This window comes from Polistes dominula, unplaced genomic scaffold (assembly GCF_049000335.1).
Source record: "Polistes dominula isolate Pdom_NZ unplaced genomic scaffold, Pdom_raw_medaka contig_49, whole genome shotgun sequence".
Classification (NCBI taxonomy): domain Eukaryota; kingdom Metazoa; phylum Arthropoda; class Insecta; order Hymenoptera; family Vespidae; genus Polistes; species Polistes dominula.
The window spans coordinates 6,327,146-6,347,482 of record NW_028300914.1 but is presented as its reverse complement, the minus strand read 5'-3'; the positions used below and the strand labels follow the sequence as shown (position 1 = coordinate 6,347,482).

The 20,337-nt window shown below is 27.0% G+C and overlaps 1 protein-coding gene across 16 annotated transcripts in view; it reads left to right on the top strand.

Moving 5' to 3' along the window:
• The window catches only part of PMCA (plasma membrane calcium-transporting ATPase 3), a 100,008-nt gene that overhangs the window by 58,107 nt on the left and 21,564 nt on the right, over positions 1-20,337 (top strand). For 5 of the 16 annotated variants that reach the window (XM_015318159.2, XM_015318160.2, XM_089169914.1 and 2 more), the window contains one exon: positions 1,853-7,985. The exons of 5 other annotated variants lie outside the window; for them this stretch is intronic. In XM_015318159.2, the coding sequence (XP_015173645.1) occupies positions 1,853-2,392 (540 nt within the window). In that variant the 3' untranslated portion in view covers positions 2,393-7,985. Of the gene's footprint in view, positions 1-1,852; positions 7,986-14,337; positions 14,407-20,337 lie in introns of those variants that run through there. 6 more of the 16 variants (XR_016175779.1, XM_015318162.2, XM_089169916.1 and 3 more) reach the window with 3 other exon arrangements.

Genomic DNA, 20,337 nt, shown 5'->3' with positions numbered 1-20,337 from the left:
CATATATATATTTAACTCGTTAGATCGTTTTAATTCGATCTATTCCCCCTCTTTCATCTCTTTTTAAGCAGGCTCATATTACAAAACACATAAAAACATAATATGTATTAGATTGATTAGAAAGCGAAACATTTATATCTATAATTTTACTCTCTCAATATTATACTAATTTAACAGATTATATTAGATAATAATAATGGTTATATTATTACTATTATTGTACTATGGTAATAATCATATTTCAACACTGTGATTTATATTCTATATTTATCACATCTGAAATCTGTTTATCTATCTATCTATCCATTTATCTATCTATCTATTTATCTATCTATCTATTTATTTATTTATCTATCTATATATCTATCTATCTATTTATCTATCTATCTATCTATCTATCTATCTATCTATCTATCTATCTATCTATCTATCTATCTATCTATCTATCTATCTATCTATCTATCTATCTATCTATGTATCTATCTATCTATCTACCTATCTATTTATCTATTTATCTCGAACATTTTTATAAATTCTATATCTTCTAATCAGATTTACATATTATATGTACATATTCTTGTCTTCTATCTTCGTTTCACAAGGACATTTCTTACAAATATTTAAAGGTTCAGCAGGACTGCGTATTGCGGACCATTTCTAATGCAAAACATTATTACGTGCGCCACGATTTTCAGGAATACTATAGACAAATTTCTAATGAAAAAAAAAATTAGAAGACTATCACTGCCAGCAGACATTAGACAATTAATTAATACTATTTATTATTTATCGACGATATACTTATTAGATTGATAACCAAAAGAGCAAACAAATAATAATAATAATTATTAAATTTACACGAAATCGTGGATTCTAAATATATACATATATATGGATATTCTTTTTTATGGGGAGGAAAAACAAAACAAAAAACAAATAAAAAAAAAAGAATCAAATCAAATATTTTCCAAAATAATATTGCACCTACTTGTGGGTAGGTACGCATAGATGATTAGATAGATTGCGCATGTAAGCCAAAAATCGTCTGCAATTATTTAGCTTGCACTTGGCGATAGTACATATATATAAATACCATAATCGATTTAGTCGATTCGCACTGCGCGACACCCATCTTATTATCATTATTGTTGTTGTTATCATCATTATTTTTTTTATTATTATTTATATTATTATTATTATTTTTGTTCTTTCGTAATTCCTACCCCCTTTTGTCCGAACTGGAAACGAAGCTGACATCATGCGGACACACACACATGATTCATGTACGGATGTATTATCTTCGTAAATGTGCGTCTATAGATTGATTTTAAATGTTTTATTCCTCGTCAAATATAAAACACATACATAAATACATACACGTATACATACACGCATACACACACGCATTACATGGAGCACACGATGGGGAACAAATAGATAACAAGAAGAGACGAAGAACAAAAATAAAAAATATAAAATTAAAAAAGTACTAAAAGTAAAAGAAAAATATAAGAATGGACGTAATAGAATAATAATTAAAAAAAAAAATCATTAAAAAAGAAATATACGTATAGAAAATATCAAAGAATACGGAAAGAGACGGATACGCATTAATATTAAACAATATAAGACACATATTACACGCATATAATACACCTTACTTACATACCATTAGAAAAACATTTGGACAACGAGGAAAAAAAAATCGAAACATGATGAGAGATAGGAAAAAAAAAAAGAAAAAACAAAGAAAAGAAAAGAAAAAAGAAATGGCGCGCGCTTATGTGTGTTGCTGGCCTGGCAGATCTCATCCTCGCTTCCTGATAGAATACGTCCTTCCCTATTTTTGCAGCTTCGAGTAATCAGAGCGTTCAAGTCGACTCTGGAAGATCTGGAGGAGCGTCGCTCTGTCCATAGTTTACACAGCTTACACAGTATGCGCAGCTCACGCAGCCACACCGGGCCAAGGCCATTATCCGACTTCACATACATTGACGAAGACCCTACAAACACCACCACCAGCATGACCATCAACAACGCGTTCTACGCAGCCAAGAATACTGCTCACAACAAGAATACAACCGGTGACCAGGATCATGAAACTAATGCCAAGAGATCAAGGATAGCACAACACTCGATCAACAGTCCAACTTCGCCATTGTTGCTCAACGTTCCTGGATCAGCTTACAACAATCATTATACCACCACTACTGCAAATACCGCTGCTACCACCACCACCACCACCACCAATAACAACAGATCCTCATCCAACAACGCCTTGAATCAACTCCTCAGCAGTAACCCGGACACCGGCAACAACTCCTTGCTTCTCAGCTCGAACAATTTGGTCCTACCGGAATTGACCAAGCTCGTGCATGAGACCAGCATTTAAAAGATTTATGGCAGCTTTTGCGCAATGTTGCTAGAAACACCTTTCCCCTATTCCCAAAGCCCTTTTTCACACACACACACACACTCTCTCTCTCTCTCTTTTTCTTTCTTTCTTTCTCTATCTTTCTGAACTATTTTTAATTATCACTTTTTAGATTTCCTTTGAAATCAATTTATACTATTTGTCTATAATACCCTTTTATAATAACTCACATCAACAATTTTACGAGTCATTTTGTCTTTTAGGAATATACATTGTCATATTTAATTTGTATCGTTGATTTCAATTATCTGTCTATCTATCTATCTACTATCTATCTATCTATCTATCTAAATATCTATCTTTTTCCCCCGTCACATGCACTATCTATCTATCTATTTCTATGAAAGTCTATTTAAGCACATTTAGCACCAAGATTATTCTTTACTTCTACAAGTTGTACGATAGGAAAGTTAATTATCCGTTTCTATATATATGCAATAAATAACCGAGGATCCATTCCTTTTATTTTTTAAGCGAATCTCATGTAGTCCTATATAATAAGTTTTAACTTTTTTTTTAATTTATTTTTTTTTTTTAGTAAGCTAATTAATCTTCACCATTACGTTGTCGCGTTCCCATCGTATCAACTTGACTAGAGGAAAGAAGATATTCGAGTTAATTCAATCGTGCGAATCAAAGATATCGATCAGACCAAATTGAGTCAATGACATTTAATCTCCGACAATGAAATTCAAACTTAAACTTCTGGCGTTAATGACTTGGTTTTACTTTTTAATCTTTTTTTCTTGTTTTTTCTTTTCTTTCTTTTTTCCTATTTCTTTTTGCACCTCACGCGAGGATATTTTTTATCTAACGTGACCTTGCCGTGTGGCTATGATTTTTATTTATTTTTTTGTTTTCCAGTAAACCTTTGTTGTACTCCTTAATTACGGATTTAAACGTTTATGTATATATATATATATATTTTATTGTTGCTGTATAAAGTCGAGTCACGTTTGACATAGGGAGTGCTAAAGGGTTTTTTAAACGGGAAAGAAAGTAATTGCGCGGGAAAATTGTCGATTTTTAAAAAATATTTCGAACTTTGACTGACGATTCAATATACGAATAGCCGAAAGTACTTAAACAATAAAATACTTTATTTTTGTCTTCTTCATCTTCTTTTTTTATATATGTAAATAAAAAATTTGAAATATTTTCTCAATCGACAAATTTTCAGGAAAAATTACTTTTCTCTCTCGTTAATTAGATGGAGAAGATGGAGGGAAAGAAGGAGGAGGAGGGTTGGGGAGGGAAGTTTTTGGGAAACGTGATATCAAATAAAACGGCAAGGTCTTTTCTATCTTTTTTTTTTTTCTAATCTTTCTCGATAGACCTATTTTTATTCGCACACTTTGCATCGATATCAACATTCCGAAAATAAATAAATTGTAAATACATTATCGATAATAAGTAAATTAAATTGGAAGAGGGTAAAAAGTATTTTTTGCAAAAAAGAAATAATACTTTTTCCCTAATTAGATTTTTTCGACTGTGTAGAATCAACACGCGTTTACGCAAAACTCTGTAATATTTCTTCATTCAGGTCAGGTTAGTAATGTAAAGCATAAAATTTTGTTGAAACTATTTGTTACTTTTTTTATAATATCGAATGTTCGGTGCTTGCAAAAAAAGGCTTCAAATTTTACAAGATATATCTTTAGCCATTATTCACTTGTCATACGTGCCTACTTACATATTATATTCATCGAATTTGTTCTTATTTATATACACATATTATATGGTTCTATCTTTCTCTCTATATGTCTCTCTTTCTTTTTCTCTCATTTACGTTATTAATATATATATATATACGACTATGTTTACGTACGTATTCTATAAATGAAGTTCGATTGAATATATGATTGGAGAGGAATAAAATATTTAGAAGATCGAGAATATCTTTGTGATTCAAACTATGTTAATCCTCTAGAACATTTTTTTAATTTACATATTTATCTCAGAAAATAATGTAATTTTTTTCTGCAATTAATTTACAATTAACATTAAACGTACTGGTACTTTATGTATATTTATTTCTATAATAGCGTATTACACTATCAGTTTTCAAAAAATTATATATTTTGCGATACAATATAAATTACGATACAAACAATATTATATACCATTTATGCAAAAAGAATTTTTGACTAATGAAATAGTATTATAACTTACAAAAAATTCTGCCAACAATTTTATAACCGTTCATGGTACGTTTAGTGTTAATAATCAATTGATATTGTAAAAAGTTTTCAATATATTTAAAATATAAATCATACCTGATATAAGATAATTATACTGATATATATTTTGCTTTTGCATCTTAAATTCATTCTTTTGCCTTGCAAATGGTTTATTTGCAAAAAGGGTGAAAGGGTGCAAAAGTACAAATCTTAGACATAGTACTACAAAATAATATATATTTTATAATAAAACAAAAAATCAAAAATAAAGTTGGGTTTTATAGAGGGTTAATATGATACATAGTAAATGTTTAAAATAGTAAATCTTAAAATAATATTCTCTTTTGGTCGAGAAAGTAGACGAGTCCGCGTATGCGCGTGATGATTCATCTTTTAAATATATCTAGAGATATATATATATATAAAATAATTCTCCCTCTTTCTTTCTTTTTCTCTCACTTTCTCTCACTTTTTCTCTCTTTCTCTCTCTCTTTTTCTATATTTTTCTGTTATCTATCATAGCAAATGTACTTACTATCTTTCTCTTTTACGAATGTCCTTGTCACATTACAAACGAAAAGATACTTTCTATGATAAAAAACGATCCTGCAAAGGAAAAAGGATCGTATGGGGAAAAAAGGAGGAAAAAAAAGAAGAAAAGAAAATATAAGGAATGGGGGTTGGGGCTAAGGGTGGGTACGAGTTAATCTTTCATTTTTCGTGTGTCTTCTGTACTTCCTCTTTTTAAAACAAAACTCGGCGAACATGTTTCTTATGTTTTGTTAATATATACATATATATATGTGTATGATTGTTAAAAAATAATGTTAATTATAATGATTTCAAAGAAAGGAGACTTTTTACGTAAGAGGAAACAAAACAATACAGCGTTTAATTAAAACGAGCAAGTGTGTGTATTATTTTTTAAGAGCGCAACGAAGGATTTAAAACATTAATTTTTATGTTCGTTTACCATTATTATTATTATTAACTATTAGTAATATTTAATTTAATTTAATTTAATTTAATTTAATTTAATTTAATTTAATTTAATTTAATTTAAGTTTAATTAAATTTAATTTTAATTTAATTTTAATTATAATTTTTAAGCTTCTTTTTCGAACCTCGATTCTTAATTGTTCGTACGTAGGAGATTATGTTAGTAGTCCGATGTATTATTATTATTGTTATTATTTTTATTATTATTATTATTATTATTATTATTATTATTATTATTACTAACAATTAATTTTTATTATTATATCATTTATTATTATTCAAAGTCTATTTCGTCGGACTCTTCTCATGATCCGCATGTGTGTCACGTGTGTTCGTATTTTCTGCGTGGGAATAATAATAATAATAATAATAATAATAATAATAATAATAAAAATAATAATAATAATAATAATGATTATTATTATTGCTATTATTATTGTTGTTGTTATTATTATTATTATGGTTATGATTATGATTATTATTAATATGATTATGATTATTATTAATATGATTATTATTATTATTATTATTATTATTATTATTATTATTATTATCATCATTGTTATTATTTAAAGAAGAAAAGATATTAATATGGACGATGGTCGCTTTCGTTTTGTTTGAAAAATTAAATCAATGAAAGAATTGATGACTTCTTCTTTTATCTTGGACTATTATTTAAACAAAATTTTTCCACGTTAGCAGCGTACACTCTCTTTTTGCACAAAGGACAAATATTATGTACTTAACTTTATCATGAATATATATAGATTCTTTTTATTCTCTTTTACTTTCTTCTTATTCTATATTTATTTAGTAATTATTTTTCCTAAATAATAATGTAAAATTTAAAGTAGCAATGAAAGAAAAAGATAAAAGTTTAGGTAACTTAATGATACATAAACGATTGTGTAACGTCGTCCAGTTTTTAATTTTTAATTATTTTTATTATTATTATTATTATTATTATTATTATTATTATTATTTTATTTTTGTTAATAATGCTACTTTAATCGATCGATCTTGTATGGGTTATTTTTTTTGTCAAATAAACCAAACGATCTTTACCGATCGAAAAAATATGTTCGCTTACTGCCAGAGTGTTTAAGAGGTTCGAAAGATTTAAAAAAAAAAAAAAAAACGTAAAAAAAACAAAATAGAAAAAACGCGCTTAAATAAATATTAAATAAAAAATGAAAAAACGAATGAAATAAATAAGATATATATATCAAATAAAAAAAGTAGAATGGAACCAGTAAAAGAAAAATAACACGAAATTGAAAATAATGTAATAATAATTATTAGGAGACCTTTCTTGATGGTTGTTGTTGTTGTTGATGTTGTTGTTTACGTAAATTTATGAACTTTTGCGAACGAATGGAAATAATGAGAATTGTAAAGAAACGGACAAAAACTTGAATTAAACAAACGAGTATTCGATTTTAGACTAATTAATTAATTAATTTTTTTTTTTTTAATAAACAGAAGCATTACTTGGTTCGTGTAAATTTTCTTAAATATTATTTCTCATCAATGTTTTTTTCATCTTTTTTATTTTGCCAACTTTGATGCATATCTGTAAAATAAAAGGAGGAGAAAAAGAAAATGGAAAAAAATAATTCAATAACTTTGCATGAAGAAATTCGATATTTCTATAATAAAAAATATTGGTAAGAATCGATAAAACGTTTATTTCATTTTACTTTTTGTTAATTTGAACGCGTGAATAAAATATGATTTTGAATATTTTCTAAATACTATTATTTCTAATAACGAATTATTTTAACGGACAGAAAGACATTGTCAAATCTAGATAATTACATTTAGTTTTATAATAACTTCTTTTTCTTGTTTTTTTTTTTTACATAATTTTATTGGTTAAAATATAAAAATGCGAATGTAGAAAACAAAAGAAGTCTGATTCTCGAACAAAACTTTACAATTAGACGAGAATTTTCCGATCTTTGTTTTCATATTCTCATCAATTATGATTTATAACAATCGCAAATTATATCAATCGATCGGAGTTTCGTTTTTTTCTTTCTTTTAATGTAAACAAAAAAATATTGTTAGCTTATTAATTGACTATCGATTTGAATATATACATATGGAGATCTATACATATATAGAAATAATATAAATAAATATTAATAATTATTGTAATTATAAAATATTATTATAATTAATATTATTATTATTATTATTATTATAAAAAATAAAGTTTAAGACACGTTATCTCGATATGTTTGAACAGAAAAAAATACAATAACAAAAAAAAAATAAAATATATATATAAGAAAATTCATTTTTGACAAACTAAAAAAGAACAAAAAAAGAAAAAACAATAAAAATAAAACTAGATAACAATTAAATTCATAATTATCGAGATTTTTGTTTGTTTAATTTTATTTAATAATCTCCTTCATTTTACTTTAATTTTAATTCATTAAAATCAATGTATTAACAAAAGAAAAGAATCTTCCTCCTTCCAATTTAATTGTTTAACTCATTCATACTTGCCTGTTTTTATTTTGTCATTCGTAAAAATGCATTCGTTTGCGAACTTCGCAGAATGTTCTAATCAATTGTTAATAATTTATGAGTTTAATTTCTTTTTATATAAACTAAGGATACTCAGGTTCAAAGTTAACAGTAAAATAATATTATTAATTACGGTAATCAAAATGATTCGTGTATCGCTTTTTTCGAGATAGATGGAAGAAACACAACTTTTCTTCCTCTTTTTTCCTTAGGAATTAATTTGAGATGTGACATTTTTATATGCACCACACGTTCCTCAATTTACGCGGAGTATCCCTGTTGCAGATGAATTAGTTTTACGCGATTTACAATCGAAAATAAGAAATATTTGAAATAAAAATTAATACATCCGAATCGGATTATCCCAATTCATTTAACTGACCGTGTTCATGTTTTTTCACTTTAATAATTTAAAGAGGGACCTAATAAACAACTACTTCGTGTTGACTTAAAAGCAAATATGTAGATAGAATTTTTAGAAATACATACATACCTCTTTATCTGAAATAATTTAATGGAAAAAAAAAATTATGACGTTTAGAAAAATTAAAGTTTACAAGTACACTTATGATGACTATCTAATAGCACAAGTACCTTTTTTTTTATATCATACAGTACTGACGCGTTTCAACACCACAAAATAACTTGCCGTATACGTCAATGGCGAAACTACAAATGTTCGGACCCCTTCGCAAAATATAATGTTGGATACCTATGAAAAAAAATCAACATATATTATGTTATATAAAGGATATTAATATGTGACACTTTTTTTTCGATATTTTGATAACATTTAAATATTTTCGTTATTCTTTTTAAAGCGGATATTTCTAACAATTGAATACTGACAAAAAGTATTCGTTTTTGTGTTGTTAGTGTACTTGGGATAATTTGATTAAAATTAAAAAAATTATAAATGTGGAAACATTTTGTGTCATTTCCGACTTGTAGTTCCGCCCCTGGTACAAGCTTTTTACTTTTAAAATTTCTAACATAAAACAATATATATTCTGGCCGCGTAAATTGAAGGATGAGTGGATAAATAATCATTATCGTATATATACATATATATCTTTATTTGGAAATAAATAATATTATTGCGAGTATATATACATATTGATATATATGTATATATGTATATGTGTATATGTGTATATGTATATATAATAGATGCAAAGATCCGAATGAGTGTTGTGTCAATGTATTATATACATACAAACATAACAAAACAGAGGTTACACATAAATGCATATATTTGATCAACTCTTATACGTGTTTAGAAAATTCATTAAATGTACATATGTACATACTTTATATATATATATATATATATGTGTGTGTATTATTTTTGTTTGAATTCTGAATTATCCTTTTGTTTCGTATTTACTCTCTCTTTCTCTCTCTCTCTCTCTCTCTTTCTCTCTTTTCTAACCATTTTATAGGGTGGGTTGATCAAAAGTATCTAGGTTATTTAAAAAGTCTATTACGTTCTTTCGTTACTTTTAAAATGATTTCTTTTTAAATTAAAATATTACAAGTCTAGCGTACAAAATTGTACAAATCAAATTAAAAATTTTTTATAAGTCTCGAAAAGATGTAATTCATTTAAAAAATCAACAAGGTACTTATGGAACCTATGTAAACGTGTACATGTATATACATGCATACATATATATATATATATATATATATATATATATATATATATTGTGTGTGTGTATATATATATGTGTGTGTGTTGCAATTAATTATTACCTTACAAATATCTCTAGTTCCTTTTCGTATATCTGTCTGCCTGTCTGTCTGTCTGTCTGTCTGTCTGTCTGTCTGTCTGTCTGTCTGTCTGTCTGTCTGTCTGTTGTCTGTCTGTTGTCTGTCTGTCTGTTTAATACCGATAAAACAAAAGATAAAAAAGAAAAGATAATAAAGAAAAAAAGAAAAAAAAGTAGGAAACGATTAGTGAATTTATATTGAATAATATTTTTAGCTCGATGTTTCTCGATGATAAACGAAACCAACCTTGGGCCGAGGAGATTACAATAATTCGTATTTAATCGATTTTTTAAAGAAAAAAAGAAAAAAATTATCTTTATTATTAGTATCATCTAGATTTTATTCGAAATAATATTTTTTCATCCAAAAGAATATCTATGAAAATAGAAAAAAAGAAACAACAAATTATTCGTGTACGCAAGAGTTTAAATTTTTCGTTTTAGATATAATTTATTTTTGTTTTGTAATATTTTCTCATTATATGTTTATCTTTATCTATCCTATCTATCTATCTATCTATCTATCTATCTATCTATCTATCTATCTATCTATCTATCTATCTATCTAACTAACTAACTATCTATCTATGTATCTATCTATCTATCTATTTAAACTATCTATCTATTACTTTCTTTCTCTTTGAATATTATCCTTTTTGCCATCATGGCGGCTACCTGTTTTCCTACAATTCTATCCTTTTTCTATGCTAATTCATTCTAAAACTTCTTTTTTATATGCGAGAATTGAAAAAAGCTCTCGTCGTTGCGATCATACGTAATCTTTCAAATAGAACAAGAAGAAACAATAAAAAAAAGAAATATAATAATAATAATAATCTCCCTATAATCGAAAATATTTTTTTATCATATCTATATATATATATATAGTGTTTAATTCCGTTATTGTATAGAATAAACTAGTTATTGCATTGAATAACGACGTTTTAGGAAAATATCTAGGTAATATATGAATTCACAAGATGCGAATAAGTTAGAATATGAAATTAAAGTTTGATTTCGATTATTAGAAAAATATTCTTCGATTTTGTTTAAATATCTGCCAATACTGCACTCTTGTTAATTCGAAGACATTAAATGCGTGTTTCTTCGTTTTATGGTTTTTCAAACGAAGATTTGATAAGATTAAGATTTGATAAGATAAGTGAAACAAAATTGTAATTCGTGTTTATTTCATTTTCATTTTTAAATGAAAATTTTCGATTAGAAAACTGAGAAACACATTTATTTTCTCCTAATTTACAAGAGTGCAGTATAGACAGGAATTTAAAAAAAAATTGAAAAATATTTTTGTTCATCTATGCTATTAAATTCCAATTTTCTATTCTGACTTATCGTTTCTTGTGAATTAGTAGAATAATTGCTTAAAGTTTACAATTCTATTTTTTTTTTTATATCTGAAGTGATCAGTTTAAATATTCCATGGAATTAATAATTATTCTATAGATGAGTGAATTTCATACTTTAACAGTAACATATATGTTATTTTATCCTTTCATAGATTATTATAAAAAAAAAGAAAAGAAAAAAGTATGTATTGTGCTACGTATTGATATAATAATACGTAGATTAAACGATGATTTTAAATAATAATCAGGAAAACAAATATTGAAATTATTAGAAAAAGAAGAAGAAGAAGAAGGAGAAAAAAAGTAATAAATAAATAAATAAATATATATATATTTATATACAAAATAGAAGATTCAATTTGACGATTATTTTTCGATGGGCTGATATTTTTCTCGAGCGAAACAAGAATGTCCCTTTCACGAGCTTGTCTCAACAAATAATCGTTAACAATGATCATAAGATTTGTAAATCCTACGATCTCTCATAAATATCGTGTAAGTAAATAATATCATTAGATTTTTATCTTCTTTAGAAACAAAATATTATGGCTGTGAATTTGAATACTAAATTCGTGGACAAAAACAAATGAACAGAATTATGAACATTTTTTTATATAATTTTCTGTTTCTCTTCTGCTCTCTCTCTCTCTCTCTCTTTCTCTCTTTCTCTAGGGGCAACGACAATCAGTCATTTTATCAATTATTCATTGTGATATATTATCGAAAATATATTAATTGATTTTTTTCTTTTTTTCCTTTTTTTCCTTTTTTTTTAACACGGTTAAAAATAATTGGAAATAAAAGAAAGCAAATAAAAAAAGGAAAATAAGTGTTCATACGTGCGTGCGCCGTTTATAGTCGTGATCGAACGCTTTTTATCTTTTAATTAATTAAGTCATTAATTAAATCGAATAGAAAAACAAATACTATCAGCATATAAGCTTTTAGCAAATCACCATATAAATTTTTCGATCCATCGTAGAGTCGCCTAACTTTGTATATATTTTCTATATCGCATAATCAGTACTATGCAAATATTACTTCATATATGTATATATGCATATTCGTGTTTTTTTTTTTTTTTAATAATAATAATTATTATGATCAAATATTACATTATCATCATTAATACAATTTGTTTATACATATATACATATCTCTCGCCTTGAATGTATAGAAAAAATTGACATTCATTATAAAAATGGATTTAAAATCCCTCAAAGACGAATATAACGAATTAGATTTGTGTTGATTATTTTTTTGTTGTTGGTTATTTCCTATAGATTAGTATAAGGACATTTCTTCGTGAGAATAATCTTGGAGGAATAAAAAGAAAAAAAGGATTATTGAATTTTATTCTTTAAACCACGAATTTAACGTGCCAAGATGCTTCTAGCACGATTTTTTCTTCAAATTTTGTCTTATTCACCAGTTTAATAACTTCTCTCTTGTCTCTGTCTTATTTGTATAAAATTTTAATTTGCACTTTTCACTTTATCGCTCGTAGATCGATCCATATTATACTAATTCCTTAAATGATCTATAATTGAACTTGATCGATGCTTGATCATATGCAATAAATATATATATATATATATAAACACAAAATGGCATCGATCAGGATAATTATTTAAAGATCATTTGGTATAAAGCTTCTATTGAGATTCAAGTTTCCTCTTAAACGATATATTACTCGTTATTTCATATTTGATATCATTTATAAATGAATAAATCTCTTATGAATAATGACAAAAAAATGAAATAACGATGAGTTTTGTTATCGTTGGTCGATAGCTCGGATACTCTAAAAAGCAAAATGCCAACGGTGTTCTCCCGGTGAGAAAAAGTTTTAACACTTACGGTCAAAAATTTAAAATTTAAGAATGTCTCTTTATGATCAATAAAATTATTATTTCTTAACGAATGATCATTTAAGTAAATCGCCTATAATCGTTTCAAATATGACGATAATATTCATCTTAATCGAAATGATTAAATATGCTTATTTGATTATATTACAATTTTTTACATTACATTTAAACATTGTGAATATTCCTGTCATTCATAATAAATCTTATTTTCTTTCTCCGCATTTTATTTATTATATATTTATACCATATATTTTATTTGCACTGAAACATTGAGACCGAAAGTGATAAAACGATATATCGAGGTAAATAATTTTTTAGTATCGTTTGTATTAAAAATGGAAATATGTTTATCACAAAATACTACCTAGGTATTATTAGCCTTCAGTGGAATAGTTTTACTGCACTTGGCGACTTCCTGTAAAACCTAATTAAAAAATTTTCATCGTCCTACACCGTTTAATCTAAATAAACTCGATTAAAATAGACATGCATTCAACGAGAAAACTTTTAAACAAGAAATAATTAACATATTAGATAATAATTGTCCTATTTCTCTATTTCTACAATCTTATTTGTTTATAAAACTATCCAATATTAGTAAATTAGAGATTAGATGAGATTAAATGATTTGCCTAAAAGCAGTAAAATGTATTGTAATCATAGAACTGGATATATCACTGAGAGAACACCGAATTATACACTGCCCAACACACATTTTGGTGCTTTCTAAGTTATACATATTTTTGAGTATATTTACGTATACGAAAATATGCAAAAATGGGCAAAAATTTACATTTAACCTGTTAACATACACGCAGAGACCAGTATATAAGGTATCATTGATAATCTTAAAAAAAACTCATAATATAAAACAAAACAAATCCAACTGATGAAATAATAGTATTTTTATTAGATAAATGCTATTGCATTTTTTGAAATTAAGTCACAGAATATATGTATATATCCAAGAATAATGATAACAAAGCACCAGATCAAAAATTAGTTTCTTTTTCTCGTTGGGCTGTGATAATGATCGGCAAGGAGTTATCGCACGGCACCATTTCGATGAAAAAAAGAAATGAAAAAAAATTAAAATATGGAGTGGTGTCTTGCATGTCCATTATTGCTCGTTACACCCTCTTGTAACCATTATATTATCCTTTACTCTTGAAGGTGATAGGTGGCGAGTTGCAGGAACGTTTGATACCGGTACCCTACAGCAAGAGTTCGACAGACCAAGCTGTAAGCGCTCCTTTCTTGCTCTTTCTTCTATCTCTATCTCTATCTATCTATCTATCTATCTATCTATCTATCTATCTATCTATCTATCTATCTATCTATCTATCTATCTATCTATCTATCTATCTATCTATCTATCTATCTCTTACTCTTTCTGTTTATCTATCTCTGTCTAATACTACTACTCTACTATACTACTACTCTACTATACTACTACTCTACTATACTACTACTCTACTATACTACTACTCTACTATACTACTACTCTACTATACTACTACTACTACTACTACTACTACGACTACTACTACTACGACTACTACTACTACTACTACTACTACTACTACTACTACTACTACTACTACTACTACTACTACTACTACTACTACTTCTACTACTACTTCTACTACTACTACTACAACCTAATTCACGCTGTCTATTTTCTTACACTACTTACTATCTCCATCTTTCTCATTATCTCGATAATTTTTCTCAACGATTTCGATCGCATGTTTAATATACCGTAACGTACAATTTCTAACGTAAAACGTACAATTATCGGTTGTCAAACAACTGGTTTGTTGTTTGATGTAAAAATCTATTAAAATGATATATTTTTAATTATACTTATATCGTAAAATATAATAACATAAATCATTGAAGATCTATCATTTGATTTTATGTATATGTAATGTATCGGTACGTTTAATGTTAATTCGAAAGTTTGCATCATATGTCTTTGCAATTAATTTTAAATTGATTAAAAAGAAAAAAAAATATTTTCTTGTCGATCGAAATCGGTGCCCTTGTTTCTATGTCGAATTCGCTGCTTGTTTCGCTAGCCTCGGCTGTTCTCTCTGATATATATATAAACCCTGCTTTATATTTTTTTGTTTGTTTTTCTTTAAATAATATCGTCTTTCTCTCTCTCTCTCTCTCTCTCTCTCTCTCTTCTCTCCTTTTTTTTTCTTTTTTCTTCTCCCTTCTCTTTCTCTCTCTATTTTTTCTTCGTGATCGAGATAGCAGATACTATTTTTTTTTTATTTGACTCTATCCCAGTTTCTTTTTCTCTGGCAATCAATTTTCAATAAAAATAAAATAACTGGATAATTGTTATACTTTTGTGTTAATTGTTTTCTCTAAACTCTTCTTTTTATTTAAATATGTTTTGATAAATTTGAATCCAAAAATTGAGTCTTTAATCCTTTTGAGTGCTGTGAACGTATATATGCGTCCAGTCAAATTTATTTATTCAGACTCTGAACACGTATATGCGTTTATCAATAGTTTCAAACTTTCTCAAGGGTTTTGAAATTTTTTACTCTTTTTTCTTCTTTTATTCAATCAATACAATTCACAGTAAGGAAAAAGAAAGAAAAAATATTCCGTTTTCAATGATTGCAACAGCTAGATACGAATTGGTTGTTTCGGTCGATAATATTCAGCATTCAAAAGGGTTATTAACTGATCGTGGATAAACGCATATTCGTTTCATTTTTCTGTCTTCCTCCAACAAATTCATCTACCGTATTCGATGGATGATGAGAGAGAGAAAAACGAACGGCTAATGGGAACGCATTAATGAAACACAATATTGCTTCTTGCTAGAGAACGTATAAAATAAAAAAAGTGAATGCTTTGATAGTCCTTTATCTTCCTGATCATTAGTGGCACGAGCTTTTCAAATTTAATTAAAACCTAATCTCTCTCTCTCTTTCTCTCTTTCTTTCCCCTGATGTATTCTCACTTAATCTCTTTATCGATCTTGCGACGATGTAAACGGCTTCGTCGGGCGAGCTACCACCCACAAATTTATTCATTATAAAAAATATTATAAATCTTCTTTAAGAAAAAAAAAAAAAAGAAAAGAAAAAAGAACCAGATTTTTATATTTTAAACTATTATATCGATATTGATATTTATGTAAATACAGACTGAGAAATACGACTACGTTATTTCCATTTTACAGGAAAACGATAAGAACAAATCTGATCTCATCCCTAGTCAATGTGCATTTTAGAAAAAAAAAATGATAATAACTTGTGTGAAGTCATAATAATTTATGCATAGGTAGATTAGGATCCTTTTCTTTTTTTATAAATCCCTAATGACTGGTCCCATAATCGCCAAGAGAACATTACAATACTATATTTTCTTAGGATATGAACAATTTTTGACCTTTAGTGTGTACACCTCAGAAGCGAATAATTAAGGTGTACACACGGGGGTCAATTTGATCCTGATAATATTCGTCTTTGAATATTTCGGCAACTATGCCGAACTACTACTTTTGCAAAAAAAAAGAAACAAAAAAGGTAAAGATACTTATTGTACTAAATTGATGAAAACTTTAAGTTTATGCATTTAAATAAGCAAAGAAAAACAGAAATTAATCTTTAAAAACGTGCTTGAAATTGACGTAGTAGGTATTCAAGTAAAATGAAAAATTTGTCGTATCAAATTGATCTCTTATGCACACCAAGGGTTAAACCCAAGATCAACGAAATAAAATAACATTTATTTAGATTAGATCTAAGTTAATTAACATTACTAAAATTTGTGAAACCTCTTTGATGCGTATTATTAATGTTCTTTTGGTAGGATTCATTTTATTTCTCATAATTTTGTATATAAATTATGTGTATCGATCCCCCTGTCTCTTTCTATATTTTTCATTCACTATATTTCAAAGCATCGATTGTCAAAATGAAACCTAAAAGTCCATCGAAAAGGCATGCTCTTATTAACCTCAGGAAATATTTCAACGTACACGTATCTCTATTGTGTTTTTTCTAGATATTACCCAACCTACTTATTTTATGTGTATAATATTTTAACCCCAATAATATTATCTTCAAATGATTACAAAAAAAAAGTCATATCTTTTATTTGTTAACTATACAACATACACAAGTGTTTAAACGCATACATACATACATCTTTAATCGATAATTTCTTCAAGGGCTGTTGTACTTGTGTTATCGATTCAGAGAGAGAACGTGTCTTGGCCCTTAAACGCTCTTCATCTCGAGTTGAAATTCTTTCTTATTTTAATCCAAATAATTCGACGAGAGCTTCGAACAAAAAATTGGTTCTCTCTCTCTCTCTCTCTCTTTCTTTCTCTTTCTCTCTATCTCTTTCTCACTCCCTCTATTTCTTTCTTTCTCTCTCTTTCTCTCTAACTTTTTCATTCTGTACGTTTCTCTTTCTCTTTCTATCTCTATTTTTCTCCTCCATAGTTTCTAATGAAACCATACAAATTTGCGTGTACGTATAGTTAGTGGTTTGCAAAAGTTTTTGGCCATTTTTTGATATTTCATTTTTTCAATCCATTGAAAAAAACAAATTAAATATTATCTCATTTGTTCGTTAATCGTGTCAAATATTTGAAAAAAATAGAATATAGATAATAACGTAAAATATTATTTGGTTATTTACATGCCGTATTTTTCTTGTAATTTAAAAATATTCTTCATGAGGGAAAATCAATCTTCTTTCTGCCACAATGTCGAAACACATGAATATTTTAATCAGTAATAATCGCGTTGAAACTTTCTTTCGAAGGAAAAAACAGTTATCTCACAGTATTACGATTTTATCTATTAGGAAAAAGTACCAGTTTATCGTATTATTGTTAAATATAAATTAACAAATTAGTTGTGTGTGAAAAATTAGAATGGTAGAATCGAGACAAATTTCTAAACGCATAGTCAAAATCATAAAATGGGAGTACACCTGCCATTGATTCGCAAAAACTGCTGCAACAGACATTTAAACGGAAAATTACGAAATGAAAAACTTGCTGACGTTAAATCGGTGTACGATAATATCGTGTCTGAAAACTGTGAGACTAATAAGACGTATTGATGTAATAGAATAAAAAACCCGTAAACTAATAAAAAGGAATAAGAAGAATAGATTAAACTTCACGACAAAAATATGAGCATTGAATAGCATCAGATTTGAGAAAAATTATATTATTTTCCGACCACAATCCAAATTTTAATTATTCGAAAGTTAAGTTAGAAATACGTAAAATGTCAAATAGGTACCATATATAAACCAAAATATTAAATTCCTACTATAAAATACGCAAATATGGTGACAAAAATGAACCCACAATAATAGGGTGTCCCGAAACTTTTGCACGCTACTGTACATTGCATAAATAAGATTCTAAACGTACAATCTGAAGTTCTTTATCTTCGTTACAATAATTCAACACTTTTATCTCTTTTTACCCTATTTATTCGTATACTATTATTATTATTATTATTAATATTATATTTCTATTTCGAAGACATTATTTCAATATTATTGCACGCACAATTGCCTCATCGATAAGACACTCCTACACAATCTGGTATAATGATTTTATTACTTGTGCTCCAGCTTCTTTCAGTTATTTTATTTAAACATTGTCTTCCCTATCTCTATCTCTTTGTCTATCACTGATTATTATAGCTTGAGTATTGACTTTTTCTTTCTTTTTTTTTTTTCTTTTTTTACTTTCGATATATCGAAAGCTCTTGATTAATATTTTAATTTTTTTCTTTTTATTATACGTATTTCCGTGTGCTGTTATTGTTATTTGTCTGTTACGATATCGCTGATATTTTGGCGATTACTATTGGAAGATCGATGAGTGAGATTTACGAGATATATATATGTGATATCCTATTTTTGTTTTATGCTTCTCCACCTCTTCGTCCTCCTCTGTAGACCCACCCCACTCCGAAGCTTCGGCATGGATTTTTTTATTTGCTTTTTTTTTTAAATCTCGCCCGACGAAACTTGAGATTTACTACTGAAACTTTGAAAGCTATCATCACAAACAAAACACACTATGTAAATGTTATTATTAATAATAATAATTAGACACATTGTTATTATTAATAATAAAAACTAGCATTTAATAACAGTAAGTTAGGAATATTCGCTTTGTCACTGTCAATTGTAAAAAATTCAATATTTTTTTGTTATAGAATAATATTTTATAATTCTTATAAACAGAAACATATTTTAGGATTATTATATTTTTCAATTGATATCAATTTTATTGCTCAAGAGTATTTTTTTATATAAATGATAACAAAGTTGGTATTATATAAATATAATATTCTAAAATAAGTTTCTTGTTTCTAAGAATTTAGAAGCTTTGCATATATATATATAACAATCGAATATCGATTAATTCAAATTAACAGTTAAAATGGATACGAATATTTCTTTGACTCACTGTATGATGTAATAATATCATATATATTATATATTATTATATATTTATATTTTTTTAATTGTCGATGACAATAATTAATAAATGAAAATAATATAACGTTTTTTTGTATGATAGTTTTTAAAGGATAAATAAGAAAATCTTGAATAAAAGAAAAAGAAAATTAAACATTGGTGAGATGAAAAAAAATATATTTTTCCTTCATCTTGGATATATAAAGATGAACGCGTAAGTCGCATCGATCGATCTTCAAAAATTAAATTATTATTCTATTCTATATGGTCTTGTCCATGTGATTTTCGTTGTAAAGCTGTTTATGATAGTCGTTGCCAATGATTGCGTTAATTAATTCTATGCACTCTATTAAAGAACTGGCTACGTTAAATATATAGCCGTCCACGCGAATACGATTCAATTATTCGTAAAAAAGAAAAAACAAAATTCAAATAATATCGTTTATTTGTTTTCAAGGCTTTCCAACGTAGACAGTTCCATTTCGAACCTGTTCGAAAAGAATAATAATTCGATGAAAGAATTGTTACAAACGATTTTACCAACAAATCAATTTTCCATTGAATTATATTCTTTTCGAGTAGGTGAAATGCTATTAAAGAAATTTTTATTGCATTTATACGTCTTCTTTCTATGTGTAATACGTACATGTATATGATATTACATATATATATATATAAAACTAA